The sequence below is a fragment of the Mauremys mutica genome, chromosome 12 (genome assembly GCF_020497125.1).
Source record: "Mauremys mutica isolate MM-2020 ecotype Southern chromosome 12, ASM2049712v1, whole genome shotgun sequence".
NCBI classification, from domain to species: domain Eukaryota; kingdom Metazoa; phylum Chordata; order Testudines; family Geoemydidae; genus Mauremys; species Mauremys mutica.
In genome coordinates this window covers 69,730,000-69,751,217 of record NC_059083.1, presented here as the reverse complement: position 1 = coordinate 69,751,217, position 21,218 = coordinate 69,730,000, and the positions used below count along the sequence as shown (strand labels likewise).

General features: G+C 49.2%; 2 protein-coding genes across 2 annotated transcripts; both read right to left on the bottom strand.

Moving 5' to 3' along the window:
* Positions 1 to 3,629: 3,629 nt before the first annotated feature.
* Positions 3,630 to 8,442, bottom strand: LOC123345354 (CMRF35-like molecule 2). The gene is made up of 5 exons (XM_044982144.1): positions 8,334 to 8,442; positions 6,708 to 7,043; positions 5,448 to 5,604; positions 4,984 to 5,111; positions 3,630 to 4,387 (listed from the first exon to the last, which is right to left on the bottom strand). Exons 1-5 carry the CDS (start codon positions 8,413 to 8,415, stop codon positions 4,284 to 4,286), a joined length of 807 nt encoding a protein of 268 aa, XP_044838079.1. The 5' UTR covers positions 8,416 to 8,442; the 3' UTR covers positions 3,630 to 4,283.
* A 2,594-nt stretch (positions 8,443 to 11,036) lies between these two features.
* LOC123347008 (CMRF35-like molecule 1) lies at positions 11,037 to 18,779 on the bottom strand. The gene is made up of 5 exons (XM_044984432.1): positions 18,740 to 18,779; positions 16,747 to 17,094; positions 14,789 to 14,873; positions 14,173 to 14,309; positions 11,037 to 13,535 (listed from the first exon to the last, which is right to left on the bottom strand). The coding sequence occupies exons 1-5, from the start codon at positions 18,777 to 18,779 to the stop codon at positions 13,513 to 13,515; spliced, it is 633 nt and encodes a 210-aa protein (XP_044840367.1). The 3' UTR covers positions 11,037 to 13,512.
* Between the last annotated feature and the right edge of the window lie 2,439 nt (positions 18,780 to 21,218).

Here is a 21,218-nt window from a genome sequence, read left to right as displayed (position 1 = left end):
TGGCTAACCCCAAACGTGTCACTGAGCAAAAATTAAACCTCCTGGGTTCTTTCTATTTGCCTTCTGGTGTTTGAACATTTAAAGTGCGCTTGGGTCACACTTTCAGTATTTTTCTCCATAACCGTGAGGGGTAGAAACCTGTTTTTGTTTTGGTGAATGAAAGCTGAGAGCCTCCCATAATCACCAGAATCCAGGAGCTGGGGCGCAAATCAAAACATCAAATATCCATGAGAACTGTGATGAAATCATGACAGTTGGCAGCCCAGCAACCCCCTCTCCCCCCAGTGTAGACCAGCTGTCCCAGTGGAAATCCCCATCCCCTTATGCTTGTCCCTTCTGGTGCTCACCCTGGAGCAAGTCTGATCTTCGCTGCATGCTGTGGGGCAATCTGTTCCCAAAGCAGAGGCCTTGTCTCTTCAAGAGCGTATCATTTCCCCCAGCTGCTATATCTTTAGGGAAGCTCCTGGCTAGGGGCCTTCTCAAGGGCCTGGGAGACGGTTCCTGGCCTATCACCCTGGCTTCTGCCCTTTGCTTAAGGACGCCACTTTGACCCAGTTTCTTTGAGCTTCTGCTTAGGTCACTCTTCTTCCCCAGCTTCTGCTGCCCGATCCCCTGTAGCTCCGGGGCTGTCTGTGTCTCCTGTGCCATTCACCCCCTTTCAGTCACTGGGCTGATGTCCCCCATCACTAACTCTGCTGGTTACAGCAGTGGTCTTCAGCAATTGCCAGGGGCCTTCCCCAGTACAATCACAGGGCTGATCAGAATTTGTCCATTTGTGTTTTCCGTACAGCCCTGTCATCGCTCTGGGCTCTCTAAATACATGCTAATAAGGGTGTGCGATTATCTCTGATTAGGAAATAAGCTTATGAGCCCTTAAGACATTCTAGCAACAGATACTGTACCCCAGAGCCCAGAGGGAGCAAGAGAACAGTCAGGCTCCTTTGAGCTTTCCTTCTCCAGACAGTGAGAACCCAGTTCACGGCAAGGTGACTCTTACTGAAACATCTGCGGTTTAAAAACAATTGAGTTTTCCCACAGGACCTGACAGCTTTTTCAATAACGTCTCTCAGGAAAATGTAAACTTTTGCAGTAATAAGCCACCAGTCTCGAGTCCTTCGTGTTCTTGTGTCACTACTGCCTCTAAGCACTAGCATCTGTGGCCAGTGTGAAAGGGGTTTTTAACATAGGCCAAGACAGGAAGGATCAGAGTCTTTTTCAACTCTGAAATTGCTCAGTCGCACTCTTCCACCCACTTGTCATGAGGAGATGTGGTCAGAACAGGAGTCAGGCCGGATTACAGATACCAGGAGATCGGAGAGCAGCCTGAGAGCCAGACGTCTTGCAGCGGGAGCAGGTAGCCCTGGGGAAACCCAATGGCATGGGTGACTTCCTTTTCCTCTGCTCGGTTTAAATAGAAGCAGGGACCCAATCAGGACACCTGGAGCTCTACCAGTCAGAGCCCAGGACTGAAGGCCTCTGTCAGAGTTGAGCTTCAAGTTCTGGGGCCTGTTAACAGGTCACTGGGTAGTGCGGTAGCACATACTGCTTCCCCAGAGCCCCGTGGCCCCTGGTGGTTTTGCAATATTGGCAAACCCATAAATAAACCTTCTGTAATAGGAGCAGAGTCCTATAAAACACTGCACATGTGTGAGTATCTGGGGACTTGGCCAGTTCTGCACAGCTTGTTTTTGTCAGTGGTAATTCCCACCTGTGGTTTCCTTCTGCACCAACGTTTTCCGGATCCACTGATTCACATTTTGCAAACTGTGGTTCCTTTTTCACTATTTGCAGTTCTCCAGAAATATTCAGCTACTGATGAGGCACGTGTTCTGCATTCAGATCCCAAGAGCTTTGGCCGTTAAGATTCCCCTGGTGCTCAAAACAGGTTTCAATCACTCCTCCTTTTTCCTTTGGTCAAAAGCTATCGCAGCACATAGCTGTGATGATGGTTTCCACCCTGGAGGTACGACAGCTTGTTTGCTGCAAATCATTTCTTTCACCTGGGCCACCATGTCTTTAAAGGGAATTTCCACAGAGTGAATTTCTAAGACACCCTTCCTGGCACTGATTACACAGTTATTAGCTGTAATGCAATCCAAATAGATTATCAGCTCATCCAATGTCTCCATTATCTCTTGCTCAAATTCCAGAGGTTGAATCTTTGAACCCAATTTCCAGATGGTTGCCTGTGTCCTAATCACTGTTCCAGTTAGTTGGTTCAGGTTTGGATCCCCCTATTCCTTAGTCTTTTTTAGCACATCTCGGCTAATAACTATGTTTGAATTGGTATCAACTATTCCTGTATGTTTCAGAGCTCCACAATCAATAGCCAAACTCCCATTATTGTTGTGCTTTAAGTGCCCAGATCTAAACAAAACTATGAGATTGCTCCTTGTGTAACCCACACACCTCCTGGGTGTGGTGTTCTGTCCCATCTAGGGGCACCAAGACCACTTAGCAAGAGAGATAAAATGAGTCTGCTCTCCAGCCTTAGCTAACAGCCAATTGGCTTTTAGCTCATGCAGTAGAGGCTCATGCACTAAGCTCCAGAGGCCCCAGGTTTGATCGCGCCCACCCACAACCAGGGTCTGTCAGTGTTACACTTGTACCTCCAACCTTTGTCTATTCAGCTTGGTGTTCCCCTGATTTCCAACCTGAGAGAGGGGTTTTCATTAGACACTTATGACACTCTGTCTTGGCCTGCTTTGTACTTACAATAGTCCTTCTTTTAATGGCTAATTTCCCCACAATGGCAGTGTGGTGGCCCCACCCCCATATGAAAGGGGGCTAGAGTAGGCCAGAGAGGTGGTGCAGGCTGGCAGCCAATCAGGAAAGGGTTTACTGAGAGCCAATCAGGGCCAAGATTAGAGCCAGCCAATGAAGGCTAGGCTAGGCCCTATATAAAGGCTGCCTAAGAGAGGCACAGGCATTCTCTCCCAGACCTTCAGAGAAGAAGGTCTGTCTCCTGAGTAAGGAGACCAGCACCTGGGACAGCGCAGCGCAGCGCAGGCTCTGGGGAACAGAAGGGAACTCCAGCCAGCTACCTGCCAGGCTGCAGACCCTGAGGGAAGGGGGTGGCCAGTGCAAAGGAACCGAAAGGGAAGTGGCCCAGGGAGAGAAGCACAGAAGGGGAGAGAATGAGGGCAGGAAGGCTGCCACTAAAGGGTCCCTGGGTTGGGACCCAGGGTAGAGGGCGGGCCTGGGTCCCCCTCCCTTGGCCAAACACCCAGCCAGTGGATGTGGTGATAGTGGTCTGCACCAGACCCCTGACACTAGGGGTTAGACTTTGGGGTGTGGTTGACCACCGTGGCTGGGGTGCAGGACCCCCAGAAGGGGGTAAAACCAGAGCAGTGGGCACTGCTGGAGGGCAGTATCCTGAAGAGGATGCTGCCGACCAGGAAGCAACGCGGGTCCAGACACCAGCGAGGAACAGATGATGGATGGGACACCCCCGGCAGAGGGCACTCCACCAAGGACTGAGCTAATTCCCGGAGTGACCAGTGGGAGGTGCCATGGTGGTGAGTCTCAACCCCATCACAGGCAGCATTTAACTTAATGGCTTCCCATAATATTTGCATTATTGACAAATTTCCTTTGTTTTAACTTAAATTTATTTTTTTCCCAATTGTTCAAAAATGTCATCAAGCAGGTTAGAATCCCCTTCACCATCGTCCTTGTTAAACACAGAGCTGCACCTATAGGGTGCATGGCAGTCACCTTCCTCATTAGCAGCTGCTTCCTCTTCTGGTGCAGTGCTCCAAGAAAAGATTCACACTCTGTGGCTAAGCCCAGAGCCTGTTGGAGTGTCTCTGGCCTCCTTTTGTTCATCTTGATCGTCAAGTCCAAGTCCAGCTGAGCATCTATAAATGGTCCATTGCCAATTGATCCTGGAAGGCCACGGTACTAGCTGAGTATATCAGGAACGCCAGTCTCCACAGGTCCTCCTCCACTTCTGGTGGGGTTACTTCTTGCCCTCTCCTAGCTCTTAGCTGTGTCCAAGTCAGCTCAGATTGATTGGCTAGCTCCAAACCACGTGTCAAGGGCTTGTGCCAGGTTTGGAAAACTCCATCTTTTTTTCTGGGGGTAAATTCTGCAGCACCATCAGCGCTGGGCCACCCAAGTTGGCTGCAAGAACACCCACCTCCCTCTTTTTTTCTTGCCAGCCATTCATTGTGTTTATGATGCTGAACTAAGCCTAGACATGGGAACCACAGAGACAGACACCTGCAGGAGACTGTCCCCTAAGAATGTGGAGAAAACAGTTTGTTTACATGAGAGGAAAGTCAGACGCACTCTGTGGATTTATGCTGTGGGCAGATCTGAGAGATGCATTCTTCTCCTGTGGATTCTGACCCATTCCTTAGTTGGGAGAGGGGTAATTCCTTGTCTGTAATAAAACACACAGACATCACCAGTTACAGGATGAGAAACATCTGATGCTGGATTCTTTCTGTTCATACTGTCAGGGTGCAAAGCTGTTCTGCTGTGTATGTTCCTGATCAGGGATACAGAGCAGTGAGGATGTCTCCATATTCACAACCATACTCACCACAGTCATATACGGAGGTTTTGCGTCAAAGGGCCCTGCTGATGCAGCAGGGACGTGTTAGGGGTTGTGTTCTGGGTAGCCATGCAGGAGAGGAAGCGGACTCAGCAGAGTTGCTACCTTACCCCAGTCACAGATGGATGCCATGGTTGAGGAATGGATGGACCGTGGCTCCCCCTCCCACAATGCACTTGGCAGCAAAGCTGTGGTGATGCACCAAGAAAAGTTTGCCCCATCTCCAGAAGAATGGGGACACTAGAAGGGACCATGTAACTTGAGCAGTTGCAATCTTCCTCCCAGTCTGTGTGGGGCAAGTCAACAATTCACTGCCCCTTACTCTGTGCTCATGATAAAGCTGTGACCGCCCCTGGTGATCAAGACAGGACTGGGAGCCACCCAATGGAGTATGTCATGGTGTGAAGGTCAGAGGCTCTCACCGTGTCTGTTTAGCACCATCTCCCTGGAATTCCTCCTGTACTGTACGCTCACCCAGATCACAACACAGACTATGCACAGGAAGATGGGGACGATCAGGAACAAGGGATAGAGGATGTTGGGTTGGGCTCTATGCAGGAGAAATACAATTGAGACTGTAAAGCTCTGTAGATTTGACGCGACTCCTCCCACTAATACGTTCCCTGGGGTTTCTCTGGGCAAAGGCGCAAACAAAGCTTCACTGGGGAGAAGAGGTAGCACCCATCACCTCAGCACCCTGTCCTTATACTGCACCCCAGCACCCACCTCTAGTTATTCATTTATCCAGTCAACAACAACCTGATGTGACTGGACTGGAACTGCTGAGATGCTGCAGAAATCTTGGGGGGTGGGAAGAGAGCTGAAGGACCCTCCACACAACAGTTGACTGCACCAGGGGGAAGCCTACAGACCCACTGGAACGTACTGTGCTTGGGTGCCACTTCTGTCCAAGCAGCTGTTACTTGAGGACATAAATGAGCTAGATACATGGCTTCCAGTGGAAATCCATGTGAAGGCAGGAGCAGCTGGCTGGTCTGTTGCCTGTGGTGCCTTTTCCGTTGGGATTGAAGGAAGTGCTGCAGCTAAAACCAGAAATTTAACACAATTAAAAACACACACAACCACAAACAATGTCTCCTCCTTCCTAAACAGAGCCTTCAATGCATATCATCATGGAGTATGTTTGGCATGGAAACAACACATTGTCCTGACCCACATCAGAATCCAAAGTGTTGCATTTTGTCAGGGCTCCTGAGATCTAAGGCCTTTGTACCAACACTTGGAGTGAAGGGAGGCTGGGCTGTGTATGCCTGTGTGACTAACTTAGCCAGCCTGGGAACGTGTCTCTGACTCTTCCAGGATAGGAGTGTTTTCACTGAGACAGGCATCCGCAAGAGCCACGGTGAGTCTGGCCAGCACCACTCACTCCTTGCGTTTAATAATCTCTGCAGTGGTGGTGTAGCCGTGTCGGTCCCAGGATATTAGAGAAAGCAGGGGGGTGGGGGGAATGTCTTGTATTGGACCAACTTCTGTTGGTGAGAGAGACAAGCTTCTGAACTACACGGAGCTTGTTCTCGGGTCTGAGACAGGCATTCCCGGTCAGAACTTGTATGTAGCTGTGTCACTCGGAGCACCTTTCCCAGCCCCAAGGAAGAGCTCTGTGTAGCTCGGATGCTTCTCTCTCCCCAACCGAAGTTTGAGCCAATACATTATTTTTAATAATCTAGTGATTTCCCTCCACACGCCTCATTTACGTGCCCCGTATCTCTCTTCCCCCATTTCGGGAATTGTCCCCACCCCCAACACCCACCCCACTTGGAGAATGACTCCCCCTCCCTTTGAAGAATTTCCTCCCCATCCCCCTTTTCTCCCGCCCCCCCCCCCCGCCCTCTGGCTAAGGCAGGACTGTGGGTGGGGGCTTGGCAGGAAAGAGGAGCCCGGTTCTGAGTGGTTTTAGGGCCTCGCTCAGGAGCAGCGCTGCATGAAGGGTGCTGCAGGGCCGGAGTTCTTTCACCACTGTCCTCAACTGCAGCTGGAGCCCTTTGAAGGAAGCAGCAGCAGTGTCTGTCTCCCCGGGTTAGAGGAATGTCTTCAGAGCTACAGACAGCCCTTCCCCACCCCGTTCATCCCACCTCCAGCTCCCCCTCTCCTGTCACTGCCATGGGGGTGCAGAGGAAGGCTTTACCTGGGGAGATGATGACTTTGACGGAGTCCCTGGGATTAGGGAGGCCAATCCTGGCTACCCCACAGAGGTAAGTCCCCGCATCTGCCGGCGTCAGGTTCTCCAGGGTTACTGTGATAACGCGCTGGGTGTGATTGTCACGGATGGAGACTCTGCCCCACGTCTCCTCAGCCTCCGACCCCGTGGTCTCAAAGATGAGGTGATTGAAACACAGCACAACTTTGCGTCTGCACCAGAATTTCGGATAAGCCTCAAAGCCTGCCCCATACTGGCACTGCACAGACACCGAGCCACCCAGCTGGCCATGCGCTGTGCCAGGTCCCATCACTGCCCAGCAGCCTGTGAGAGACAGAGCCAAAGAGAGAAACTGAGAATCTTTCTAGCTGTGAACAGCAATGCAATGCAGCCAGTGCTGGGGGGCAGCGGATTGTGGGGGATGCTTGAGCATTTGGAACGTGTGTGTGTGCAGCAGGAGGGGCAGAGCTGGGAGAATTGGCAGGGGCAGGGTCCTTCCTAGCCCCTGTTGGCTGGGGGTTATTTTAACTCAAGGGAGGACATGCTGGAACCCTGCAGGAGCAGGCGTTGCCATTCAGCGTTGCTTTGTCTTTGCAGTAAAATGAAGTAAATTAGATCTGTTTTTTCTCTCTCTCATTATTTATGGCTGGAGACTGGCTGGAGGTCACTCCTTCCATACAGGTTGCTCACATCTAGCTTTACCGTCTCTATTCTCCGGCGAGAGAAACAAACCGGTGGCTTGTCCCACCACCAGTGTCAGTTACTGCATCAAGGGGAAGAGGTGTCTCTGCGCAGGGACTGCAGATTCCACAAGATCTGGCTTCTGAAGTTCATGTCTCTAACCTTTTCAAAAGATGACTTGGGAGCAAGAGCAACTCGCGTGCTCCATGGCATGGGCATTTACACCAGCGCAAAGTACCGTAAACTACTGTCATGCTGACGTTGTAGCCTTTTACACCCACTTTCATTGACGTACATGTCTATGCAAGGTGCAGGGCTATGGTGAAGTGGGCCCGTCATTCTGTGCAGGGGTGGTGCCCACATTAGCTAACAGTAGGAGCTAGGATGCTTAACTGCAGCCATTGGTTAATATCTCAGTGTTGCCAAATCCAAGCATTCCAAAATCAGGTCAGTCCCTACCCCCTCAAGCATAACAAGGGTTTAGGAATCAGCAGATTTTAAACATAATACATTCGTGGTTCTTTTTTCTTGGCTTTCTGGTTTTGAGTCTTTAGGCTGCATTCATGGCACTTTTTCAAGTTTTTCTCTGCAACCACAAGGGCTAGAAACACTCTCTGTTTTTTCTTCAAAGAGCACTGAGATTCTCACACATTCACATGACTGTCTGGGCTGAGTCTTAAAGAAAGGAAACCGATACCACAAGACTAGACCCCATTATATCTTCTCCACAGAAAGCTTTCTTAGGATACAGATTTCAAATCTTTGCTTCCCTGCACAGTTTGCAAGCTGCATCTCCAGTAGGCTACAACCACTGCAGGAACCTATCTGGGGCTTTCCAGCTCTGATGGCGAAGCTGACAGAGCTTGTAAACTGTGCAAACAGTCACTTCAGTGTATTTTCTAGCACACCCCACAGCACCCACATCATTCTCACCTGGGAAAAGAATCCAAACCAAAACAGGGACAATCCTCATGGTCCTGGTTTCCTCTGCACAGGACTCGCTCCCTGGGAACATCAAGTTTCTCCGAGACCTCTGGGCCCCTTCTTCTTTTAGGCCAGTTGACAATGAAACCTGGAGCCTCACTGACCAGTTCTATAATGTGAAGTTTCTAGATCTCTCAACTGCCCCACTTCCCTTTGAAGCGGCTGCTGTTTCACTAGGGAAGGAAATTGCTCCACCGACGGTGGTGTTTGCTATTTGCTTTGGGGGGAGGGGATGAAATGCCCCCAGCATGAAATGTCGCTTATACCAGAGGCTGATGGGGAAAACTTTAGCCACAAGATACACAGAACGTATGATGGTAGAGCTCTGAAAAAAATGTTGCTAATGGCTACGCAACCTAAGGTTTGGGTTACAAACTGCCATTAGACACCCCTGGTTCCACTGCAGGGATCCCCAGTGAGAGAGACGCTGCTGCGGCTGGCCTGTGCTCGGTGACCTGGGCTAAGGAGCGCAGCTACGGGGCTGTGTAATTGCAGTATAGACACGCGGGCTCATGCTGCAGCCTGAGCTCTGGGACCCTCTCACCTTGCAGGGTCCTGGAATCCTGGCTCCGGCTCCAGCCCCAGCCTGAACACCTACAGTGCAGCTAAACACACCCTTAGCCTGAGCCCTGCAAGCCCGAGTCAGCTGGCACAGGCCAGCCACAGGTTTTTAATTGCAGTGGAGACCAGCGGTTCTCAGCCTGTGGCCCAATCAGCACACAGCTGTGGCCCATGTGACATCCTCAGGGCCATACAGATATTGTGTGGATGCAGCCCACATAACACACACACAGCTGCATATGCCACCCACAATGGTAAATAGGTTGAGAACCACTGGTGTAGACATACCAGCTGAGGCTTCAGCTGTCTGTGTGTCTACATCACTAATCATTTCTATATGGCAGCACTGATATTGTCCCTCCCCCCCAAGCATTCAAAAATCATGTGTAGTCCTCAGCAATCATGAGATTGACTTTAAAATCTCAAGAGTTTTTCTTTATTTAAAGATGCCTTTTGGGTTCTTATTTTTAATCTTCCATTTTTTGAAACCTTTGGTGAAGCTGGCGAAGCTTGTAACCGGTGCAAACCCAATACTTGCATTGTATTTCTAGTGAGCCACAAAAAGACCATGTCACTCTCACCTGGAAAAAGAATCCAAAGCAAAACAGAGAAAATCCTCATGGTCCTGGTTCCCTCAGGGGGTGACTCTCTCCTCTCGTAGATCTGGGTTCTCCAGGAGATCACAAGGACCCTCTTTCTTTTGTGAGAGTTGAAAATGAAACCCCAAGACTTACTGATCTATAGTGTCAAGTTTTTAGACCTATCAGCTGCCCCACCCCACTTCCCTTTGAAAAGGCTGCTATTTGGCCACAGAAAGAAGTTGCTCAGCCTACCTTCTAAGGTGATTGGTGTTTGCTGCTTTTTTTTTAAAGGAGAAGCATGATTAAAGGAAACGTCACGATCACTGAGAGAAAAGCTGGTCACAGTTTTACTGAGTGCCATGCTAGGACTTTGTCTACACCACAGTTCAGCAGCTGACATAGCTACAGCAATTAGTGCTGGACTGGTGCAAACCCAGGACTGCCAACTTCAAGCATTCAAAAATCACATGATCAAAGTGTTCAGGCGTGTGTCTCTCGTATCCAAGTACCAAGATGACTACAACAAAACAGCAAAACCCACTAAGTGTCAAGATATACAAAATAAATATCCTAAAACCAGAAAGGATTTGTTGATTTAACTATTCATTCACTAGTCCATTTGTAACAAGCCCAAGTCAGAAGTTTCTATTGCTGAATTTTGACTCTAACAAGTTCTCAAGCAGCATTTCCCTAGCTGTAAATAATTTAATTATTACTGATGGAAATATTTGTGGATTTGTGTGTGTACAGTGAAATCAACAGCTAATTTCTAAATTATCTGCAAAAATACCCTAGAGTTTCCAGGTGCCTAAGTATCCCCTGGAACCACGGTGAAAGTTGCTTCCCCCATCCCCACCAAAATCTGAACTAGCCCCCCTGAGTCAGGAGTGACCAGAGAGCTGCAGAAGGGCCATGGGCTCGGGCAAGATACAGCCTCCGACAGCACAGAGCCTGCCTTGAGCGGCAGGCCAAGCACCAGGCATAAGAGGCAAGTGCAGCTGGGCCAGACGCTAAGGGAGCTGCCAGTGGTTCTGCAGAGCAGCTCAGATTGGGGAGGAAGAATCCCACCGACAGGTGAGTGACCCACCCAATTGTTTTACCTGTTGTTTCATTTCACAATCTGATGCCATTCAGAAATCGCATCTTCCTTCTGCGCATCATCTCTTAGGGTAAATGTTTAATCTAAAATAACCCATTCCCCATGTAGCTCTTAAAGGAAGTGCTTTGCCAAGAAGGACTGATAATGACAGTTCCCTTTGCAAGGGGCAGAGACAAGAGCCAGCCCTGCACTCAGGGGAGCAAAGGACTGAGCAGCTTCCTTCATGTGCCCCATGAATGTGCGTTGTCCCCTAATCTCTCAAGACTCCAATTCCACAGCTATGGAGAGTGGAAATCCCTGTAGTAGATGATGCAGAGTCCGTCCTCTTTTACTGCAATACCGGAGGGAGAGAACTGCTGCTTTAGATCACTTACCTCCTTTAAAAAAAATTACAAATCCAAAAACAAAATGAGTAAAATAAGTCTTTATGCACTTTGTTAATTCTGCAGTAACAGACCGGCAAGAAGGAAAGCCTAACCATAAACGATCCTTTCACATGGCATTTTATTAAACCAGCTGGCTACAGCAGATCAAAGACAAGTTCTCTCCAGAAAGATCTGGTGTTCTGTGTAGCATATTGAAGCTGAAATTGTTTTTGCCCAATCATATGATGTCACATAGTGTGAGAAAAGCGGGGTTTTTTATATTTCAGGAAACTGGGAAGGAAACAGTGTTGCTGGTACCTAAAAAGATGATGTCAGGTGCACAGAACAGGAAACAAAAAGCTGAGAGAATGACTGCAATGAAGAAAGATGCAGACACAATGAAAAAATACTTGAAATCTGTTAACAGTAACCTGTGCAGTAGCAGCGAGACAGTCACAGCAAACAAACTAGTACAAACAAACAATCTAGTACAAACAAAAATAAACACAGCAGCCTCCCCAAATCTAGGAAAGGGTTAAAAAGAATATTCGACAGTAATATGTGTGCTTGCAGTTACATCATTCACCCAGTAGGTGTCTGTGTGAACAGTACATTGTCCCAGAGAGGGTGTGGGGCTGGGTAAACAAGCAGACAAGCTGGGACTCAAGCTGTGTGGAAGTCTGTCTCCCTGTGCTGTTGTGTCTGTTTTCTTTCATAAATGTCTTTGATTTAGGAAAAAATGTGATACCATTAGCGTGATCCTGAGCCTCAATGCACAAATCCCAGTTCTTAGATTACTTTAGTATCTGATCGGTTTCAAAATTTGCTTTTGCTGCTACCAGAGAATCTCTGAATTAGAAGGGCAAATTCATATTCTTCAAAATATATATCAAATTGAAAAGTGCCTTTCATACAGTTTATAGAGCATTTACTTGATTTACTTTGTGACTAAAATTGTAAAACAACCCTATCATATTACCACCATGGGAATGTTAATGTTTTTATTGCTGTTTAGCTTAGGATTGTTACTGATGTTGTAAAAGATGTAATAATACTAACACCTTCTATGTTCATATTAACCATGCATTGTGGTTGCATCCCATGAAACCCATAAGGTTGAACTATTTGATCTAGAATCAGAAATACAAGGTTTGATGAACATGAAGGTTTAAGATTGATAGTTGTGCTAGAAGCACAAAAGGGGGGAGGGTGGAAGTGGGGGGCGGGGGAAGCACAGACATCTTAGTCTTGTAGGAAGAGCAAGAGTCAGGCTAACAGCTAATAACGCGAGACTTCCAGGCAGGGCCTGGGCGAGTGGAAAAGAACCGTAAGAGAAGTTGTTTTGACCTTGTGTTAGATATGAATGGAACACAGACTATAGCAGGAACTGCTGAGAAAAGTGATATCAGGAAGGAATATGTATAAACAAAACGCAGTTGTTGATCATTATTGTATGTAACACAAGGTGTAAATGTTTGCCTTAATTGTTTATCTTTTGGGAGACTTGCCATTGTGCACTCTCCCCCTTGCAATATTGCTTGAGAATGAACTGCCTCTGACATGTTGCAACCAACACAAGCGTGAAGGACTGTGTTATTCTTCCACAACTACAATTCAATGTGTGACAATTTTGGTCACACTAATGTTCCAGTAATTTAAGTCAATAAATACATGGAATATTTCACATTATCTCAAACATAAAAAAGTCTATCCAGGGCTCCAGGTGCATTTGCCAAAAACTAAACATACAAACAAACTAGTGCAGACGAAAATAAACACAGCAACCTCCCTAAATCTAGGGAGGGGTTGAAAAGAATATTTGACAATGCGTGCTTGCAGTTACATCATTCATCCAGTAGGTGTCTGTGTGAACGGTACATTGTCCCAGAGGGTGTGGGGCTGGGTAAGCAGCAGACAAGCTGGGACTCGAGCTGTGTGGAAGTCTGTCTCCCTGCGCTGTTGTCTGTTTTCTTTCATAAATGTCTTTGATTTAGGAAAAAATGTGATATCATTAGCGTGATCCTGAGCCTCAATGCACAAATCCCAGTTCTTAGTACCCCACCTCCTCAGGAGCCTGGAAAATGAGATGGCCTTTGCAGTGTCAATAGGTCTGGGACACTCTGGAGAAAGGGAATTCCACCTATAGGATCCCTTCTGGAGAACACCTGCTGGCAGCTCCTGCGTTTCACTTGAGGTCACTGTGACTATTTAGAGCCCAGCTGATGCAGGGGCCGCCTCTGTCACTGCTGACTCTGACCCTGCGTTTGGCTCTGGGACTTCAGTGGAGTTACGCTTGCTTACACCAGGTATGAATTTGGCCCTGGGCTCTCCAACACTCTGATAAGAACCTAGATACCCTGGCCTGGGAGACATAGAGACGGACACCTCCAGCAGACTTCATCCTCTGAGAACGTGAGCGAAATAGCTTCACTTGACGTGAGAAGAAAATCATGGTGTGGGATACTTTGTGCAAAGCTGGAAAATGAATTCTCCTCCTGCTGCTTCAGATCCACTTCTACGAACTAGCAAAGAGGCGGTTCATGAGCTGCAAGGAAAACAACGACACCACCGGTGACTGGAGGAGAAACACATTATGCTGGGAGCTTTTTGTTCATAGCCATCGTGGGGTGAGTCTGATCCTATGAATTGCACACCAGGGCTATAGAGCAGCAAGGATGTCAGTCTCCCTACTCACACACAGACTCATCACACCCCTATGTAAAGGTTTTGGTCAAATCATGGCCCTGCTAGTACACCAGAGAGCCATAAGGGGTGGAACTTAGGTATCCATGCAGGAGAGGAAGCAGATGCAGCAGAGCACAGGACAGGTAGAAGGTAAATGTTGGGGACTGGGTGGATCATTGGCTCCACCTCCCCAATGAACCTGGCAGTGTAGCTGAGCCAATTCACCACTGGAAGTTCTCCGCATCGGTTATAGATCAGGTGGTTTGCTCCATCCCTGAAGCTGGGGGGGGGGGAATGGACAGGGGGAGAACAGAAGGGACATTGTAACTTGGGCAGGAATGATCTGCCTCCCAGGGTGCTCCAGGGGCAATGCAACAACTCCCTGCTCCTTACTCTGCTCACAGTAATGCTATGATTGAGCCCTTGGTGTTCAAGAGAAGACTGAGAACATTCCCATGGAGCATGTCACCCTGAGTAGGAATGTTAGATGCTCTCACCTTGTCTGTCTGGCACCATCTCCCTGTGGCTCCTCCTGTAGCGTACGCTCATCCAGATCCTAACAGAGACTATGCACAGCAAGAGGAGACCCTTCAATAAGCCCAGGAGCAGGAAACAGAGGATGATGGGTTGGAATCTGTGCAGTTGAAATACAATAGAGACTCTAAAGCTCTGTAAATTTGACCAGACTCCTCCCACTAAAACAATCCGGGGCTGCTCTCAGGCTGAAGATGTGCACAGAGTTTCACTGCAGAAGATGCAACACACAGAGCCTCAGCACCCTGCCCTGAAAGGGAACCACAGCACCTACTTGGGGATTCATTCATCCTGTTATACAGTCTGATCTGACTGAATCCAGACAGTCCCTGTCCAGTGCTACTCTGCATCTAGAATTGCCATTTTCCTTCATGTGAATTCAGCCTCACTGGACCTCCAGGTTCTTGCTGATAAAAGCAACATTCATTTTTCTGTGGAATGTTATCACCAATGAGGTCGCTATTCTTTGCGCCTCTGGAGATGGATGTTGCTAGGGCACCGGGAGAAGTGACTAGAGTGACATGGGACAGAAGTAATGGCACTCACCGTGCAGGAGTGGTTTGTACAGGAGGGGAGTACCTTGATTCAGTCTTTGTTGGAGAAGGCGAATCTGTCTGATTTGTTGCTTGTGGTGTCCTTGCAGCCGGGTTTGGGGAAGGAACAGCTGTAGAGAAAACCAGAGATCCAGTCTACTCTACAAATCAACCCATCCTGAAATGTTTGACATAAGTCTGATCATGAATGAATCTGTTGCTGCCCCAGAACCTTCACACTTAATCCTGGCCCACATCCCAGTCCAAGCTTTTGTCTGCTGCCAGCTGTAACGTTGTGTAGGATGGATTGCTCCTGAAGACTAAGCACGTTATCTTCCCTCTAATTCTGGCTAACTTCTGTGGCTAACTTTGCCAAATTGTGAATGTACATGCTGTTAGGTGTGCTTTAAATGTGGCAGGTCTACCTGCAGACTCCATTGTTAGCTGGGCCAGCATCCCTTTCTCCGTTAATTTAATAGTCTAGTGCAGACAGGGGAAAACTATGGCCCAGGGCCGATTGAAGGGGCGGGGAAGCCGGTACAAATTACCAGGGCCCAGTGGTCTGGAAGGGGGCCCGGGGCCCACCTTCGTCGGCCCTGTTTAGCTGGTCTGCCCTTGCTGGGGGGCCCGAAAAATGTTTTTCACCGGGCCTGAACCTGCTCTCGGTGGCCCTGAGTGGGCCACATCTGGCCCACGGGAGCCTCCTGCCTGGCTCTTGACCTCCCGGCTGGGGATGCAAGCCCCTGACCCCTCCCCTGCTGTTCCTCCTTCCCCACAGCCTCAGCTCACCATGTTGCCAGCACTCTGGGTGGGGTGGCTGGCTGCCACTGGGCTCTGAGCGGCATGGTAAGAGGTCAGGGAGCAGGGGGTTAGGTAAGGGGCAGCGGGTCCCAGCGGACAGGGAGCAGGGGTGGTTTGAAAGAGGGGTGGGGGCCTGGGGCTGGTTGGATATGCATGGGAGTCCCGGGGGGCCAATCAGGGGGCAGGGGTGGGTGGGCAGGGGTTGGGGCAGTCAGTGAACAGGGAGCAGAGGGCCTTCAATGGTGTGGGTCAGGGGGGTGGTTGGGGGTGGGGGCGGTCAGGGGACAAGGAGTAGAGGCGGTTGATGGGTTTGGGGTTTGAGGGGGGCAGTCAGGGGGTGGGGAGGGGGTGGATCGGGGGCGGGGGCCAGGCTGTTGGGGGAGGCACAGCCTTCCCTACCCAGCCCTCCATACAGTTTTGGAACCCCGATGTGGCCCTCGGGCCAAAAAGTTTGCCCACCCCTGCCCTAGTGATAGATCCCACTTCAGTTATTTAAACAAAAGATCACACGACTCTGTCTTCATCCAATCACACGAGAAAAAATAAACTGTGCAAAGCCTTCCTTTCAGAAACCAGTTACAATCACCCAGGGACGGAGAATGACTTACCTGTCACCGCCCTTACAAACCACAGGCAGTTAAAACTCAAGGAAAGGGATATTTCAGGACATCGACCTCACACTGCCCACACTGCCGTTCCCCAAAAAAATGGGGGTTACCGATATCTATACTCCGGGGGGGGGGGGACATGGCTGGAGTCTGGCAGCTCCCCCTCCTCTGGTCGTTCTGCCAAGGGCCCCGCTTCTCTCCCCACTTCTCCTCCTCCTCCGCCCCACACCTGTCGGGGAGGCGCCCCGCCCCTGCCTGGGGTTGCCTCCGCCCTCGCTCGGGCTCATGTAGCCACTGGGGAGCGGGGCCGAGCCTGGGGGTCTCAGTAGCGGGGTGATTAGCGCTGCGGGGCTGGGCAGGGGCCGGGCGCGCTGGGCAAAGGGCGCTGCGGGGAGCCGCGGAGGGGCTCGATGGCCGGTCCGCGGCAGCCCCCGCCCTCCGGCCCCTCGCAGCCCCGGGCCGGGCCCTGCGCAGAGCGGGCTGCGGCGTTTGGCCCCGCCCGGGTTACAGCAGATCTGCCGGTCTAGACGCCCGCCCCCTTCCCCCGCCCAGCGCCCCCCGGCCCTGCCCTGAGCCCGGCAGCGCCGGGATTTACCTGGGGAGACGGTGAGTGTCACAGTGGCGCTGAGATCAAGGAGCCCGATCCTCCCCACCCCGCAGTGGTACGTGCCGGCGTCTGCCGGTGTCAGGTTCTCCACGGTCACGGTGAACGCGCGCTGGGTGCGATTGTCTCGGATGGAGACTCTGCCCCGCGTCACCTTCGCCTCCGACCCGTCGGTCTCAATGACGTGACTGTCGGAACAGCGCCAACTTCCTCCTGCCAAACCTTCCCGGCACCAGAACTTCTGATAATGCTCATAGCCCGCCCGGTACCGGCACTGCACAGTCACTGACCCGCCCGCGGGGCCGCGCACCGCCCCGGGGCCCGTCACCGCCCAGCAGCCTGCGAGGGACAGAGACAGTGAGACCCGGGGCCCTTCCGTCCGCCACCAGCTGTGACCTGCCCCCACATGCCTGGGGGTTGGGGGAATTGTGGGCGATGCTTCAGCATTTTGGGGGCTGGACAGGGGGGTCAGAGCCTGCAGCTTCCAGGTTGACCTGTCCCCAAACCTGCGCCGCTCCCCTGGGGCTTGGTGGGAGCAGGTGAATGGCGTGGGGGATGGGCAGCGTGGGGGCTGGGCTGATCTCAGCAGATTAATAACTATAAAAGGGGCTCAGAATTAAGCTTGATTTTTATTGACACGCAGGCCCCTTTGCACCACTCTGGCAGCGCACAGAGGCTTAGAGTGAATGTAGGTGTCAATTGTATTTTCAACTAATATATTTGCCAGTAGGAACATTTGCTGCAGGAAAAATTCTGTTTCGAAACAATATTTGGATTTTCTGCGTGAGGAATATGGAACATTTAAATGACGAGTTCAATTTCAAACTGACTTTTCAAAATGAAACTTTCTTTTGTTGTGTTCACCTAAAATGTCACTTTGTTTTGGTTTTCCATTTCAGGTTCATATTTTGGGGGTTCTGCCCCCACCCTTTCTGCTCCAGTATGATGCTCCTATATGCAATATGCTGGGATATCTCAGCAACGTATATCTGACTAGTTTAGCACGTTCTAAAATACAGTTTGGAAGGTATTCGTTAAATAGAGCTAGCTAGCTTGATCTAACATACTACCTATCGAAGCTAGCCTAGACAAGGGGTGAGAAAAGGGCCACCCCTCTATCCTGCAAATATTTACCCATATACTTCATTTTAAGTAGAGCACAACCCCCATTAACACTCATGCTTAGAGTAAATTGGTGGGATTAATCATGTACTTAAAATTAAGCATGTGGAAGTGTTTCTAGGATTAGGCCCTACATTGGTATTGTTTGGTTCACTTTTGTTACAGTTATTTATTTATTTATTTTAAAAAAGCAGCCTTTGAAAGTTGCTTGAAAGATACTTTGACGATAAGGGCCATATTAGCAACTAGGTAGACAAAACACAGCCTAGAAAACTAATGGTATCAAATACTTGATAGTGTCCCTTCTATCAAGGTTTCAGTAGGGCTTACATTATCCCATCCTATTTTCACATGCTCATCACCAGAGCTAGTCAAATAGTTCATTTTGAATAATATTTGTTACAAATTCTGGCTATCTTTTCATCAAGTAGTTATTAGTGAAAAAGGTTTTCTATTATTTAATTGTCTCTGCTGATAATGTTCTGAATAATTCTCCTCTTCAGCCAAAATTATCCTGGCTTTGTCTGAGACCAGAGATGATGTTTTTGTGCAACATCTCATCAGCAGTTTTTAGTTTAGTCATTTTAAAAATGCATTTCCCCCCATTTTAAAAAGTATTCTTGTCAGTTCCTTGACCAGCCGTGCTGAAAACATTCTGAAAAATTCTCCTTTTCAGCTGAATTTTTCCTTGTTTTGTCTTGTGCTGCCCACTTTGTAAGTTCCATCTCCTGGGTGAGTTAGAACCACAGCAAGAGCATAGCTGAGACTTTCAAGCTCTGTTGGTGAAGTTGGCAAACCCTGGGCAAACCCAATGCTTGCATTGTATTTCTAGTGAGCCACAAAAAGACCATGTCACTCTCACCTGGGAAAAGAATCCAGAGCAAAACCGAGAAAATCCTCATGGTCCTGGTTCCCTAGGTGGGTGAATCTCTCCTCTGGTAGATCTGGGTTCTCCAGGAGATCGCAGGGACCCTCTTCCTTTTGTGAGAGTTGAAAATGAAACCCCAAGACTCACTGACCAGTTCTATGGTGTCAAGTTTTAGATCTATCCGCTGCCTCACCCCACTTCCCTTGAAAAGGCTGCTGTTTGACCACAGAAAGAAGTTGCTCAACCTACATTCTCCGGTGACTGGTATTTGCTTCTTTTTAAAAAAAGGAGAAGCATGATTAAAGAAAACGTCACAGATCACTGAGAGAAAAGCTGGGCCACAGTTCCCATAATTTGAAGGTTTCTGAAAGGTTTTTCTGAGTGCCATGCTAAGACTTTGTCTACACTGCAGTTTAGTGGTGGACATAGCTACCGAGATTAGCGCTGAACTGGTGCAAACCCAGGACTGCCAACTTCAAACATTCAAAAATCACAGGATCAAAGAGTTCAAGCTTGTGGCTCTCATCTCCAGGTACCAACATGATCAGAACAGTTAGGAATGGGGGCGGCTCCAGGCCCCAGCACGCCAAGCACGTGCTTGGGGCGGCATGCCGCGGGAGGCACTCTGCCGGTCGCCGAGAGGGCGGCAGGCAGGCAGCCTTCGGCAGCATGCCTGTGGAGGGTCCACTGGTCCCGCGGCTTCGTTGGACCTCCCGCTGGCGTGCCCAAGCCAGCCCTGCCCCTGTGGAGGCCTGCCCCCCCTGCAGGGGGGCTGTGTAGGGACTCAGAATAGCTAGGGACGGCCCTGACACACACACAGCTGCATATGCGGACCACAATGGTAAATAGGTTGAGAACCGCTGATGTAGACTTACCCACTGAGGCTTCAGCTACCTGTGTGTCTACATCACTAACTATTTCTATATGGCAGCACTGATATCGTCCCTCTCCCCAAAACACTCAAAAATCATGTGTAGGGCCTCAACAACCATGAGATTGGTTTTAAAATCTCAAGAGTTTTTGTTCATTTCAAGATGCCTTTTGGGTTTTTTTTATCTTCCACTTTTTGAAACCTAAGGGTGCACTTGGGTCACCTTTTCAATTTTTTCTCTGCTGTGGGGTGGGCTGGAAACATATTGTTTATTTTTCTAAGGAAAGCTGAGATTCTCCCATCATTCCAAGAATCCAGGAGCTGGGGCTTTAAACAAAGCAGCGAACGTTGTGAGACTTGCACTAAAACCATGAGAGCTGGTAATATTGGGGCAGCCGAGCGGATCTGGTGGGAGCTGTGCAGGCAGGGGGGTTATCATGGAGGTGTTGAGGGGCAGAGCTTAAAGAAGAGTGGAGCTGCTGTGGGCAAAATAGGGAGAAGGAGCCAATTCCACACTCCCTGCCACTCCAGCATCATGACTCAACGTGGGGTTACTGGAGGTACTAGCGGGTGGGTGGTACGAGGGCCCCTAGTGGTGGAGATGAGGCTAGGAAGGAAAGGCTGGAGGGCATAAGGGGAAAATTTGGAAACTGCAAGGGAGAAGGAGAAGAGGGAAAGTCTCCAAGTATGAAGACTGGAATATACCATGTTCCTCCCTCACCCCCCATTTACTGTCTCTCTTTTCCAGAGGGGTGTGTGTGTGAGAGAGAAAGGATGAAAGTAACTCTGAGTCCAATTGATAAGTGAAATGGCTCAGATAAAGTCAAAGGTTTGAAGGGAAAACCATGAACTTCTCAGCTGGAAGGAGCAGAAATCACCCCAGCGAAGCTTTTTTTCTATCTTTTCTTTAAAATGCCTCAAAAGAAAATTACCTCCCTTTGGGACAGTCACATTCCCTGTGGGACTTTGCAGAGCCTTCAGCTTTTCTGAAACCTGAAACATTTATTTTGTCTCATTTGGTGTCTCTAGGGTGACCAAACAGCAAATGTGAAAAATCAGGATGGGAGTAGGGGGTAATAGGAGCCTATATAAGAAGACGACCCAAAAATCGGGACTGTCCCTATAAAATCGGGACATCTGGGCACCCTAGGTGTCTCATTGACTTTTCTCTGTTCTCTCCCTCTGTCCTTGTTACACAGTCTATAAACCTGAAAGTGGAAATGAACAAGAAAGAGAGTCCATGTAACCAATGACCTGCTGAGGTAGCCTTTCAGACCTTATCCACTTGGTTCCCAAGAACTCAGCTTGATGCTGAATGCAACACTGAGGTTTCTTTCTTGGCATACAATCAAATTATACTTGAGTTGATCAGGCTCAAGTGTAGAGGGTGGCTACAGGGTCTACCACACATTCAATGTACATAATCATGAATCAGCTTCTAGACACACTTACACTTAATACTACTGGTTAATAGATCGGATCACACATTCTGTGAATGATCCACTTATTTTTGTAGCCAATTCCTGTCTGGATCATGAGCTGTTCACATGCTGCAAGCAAACACATGTTGCTTACTATCCTACTATCTCTTTTCTACCAGCT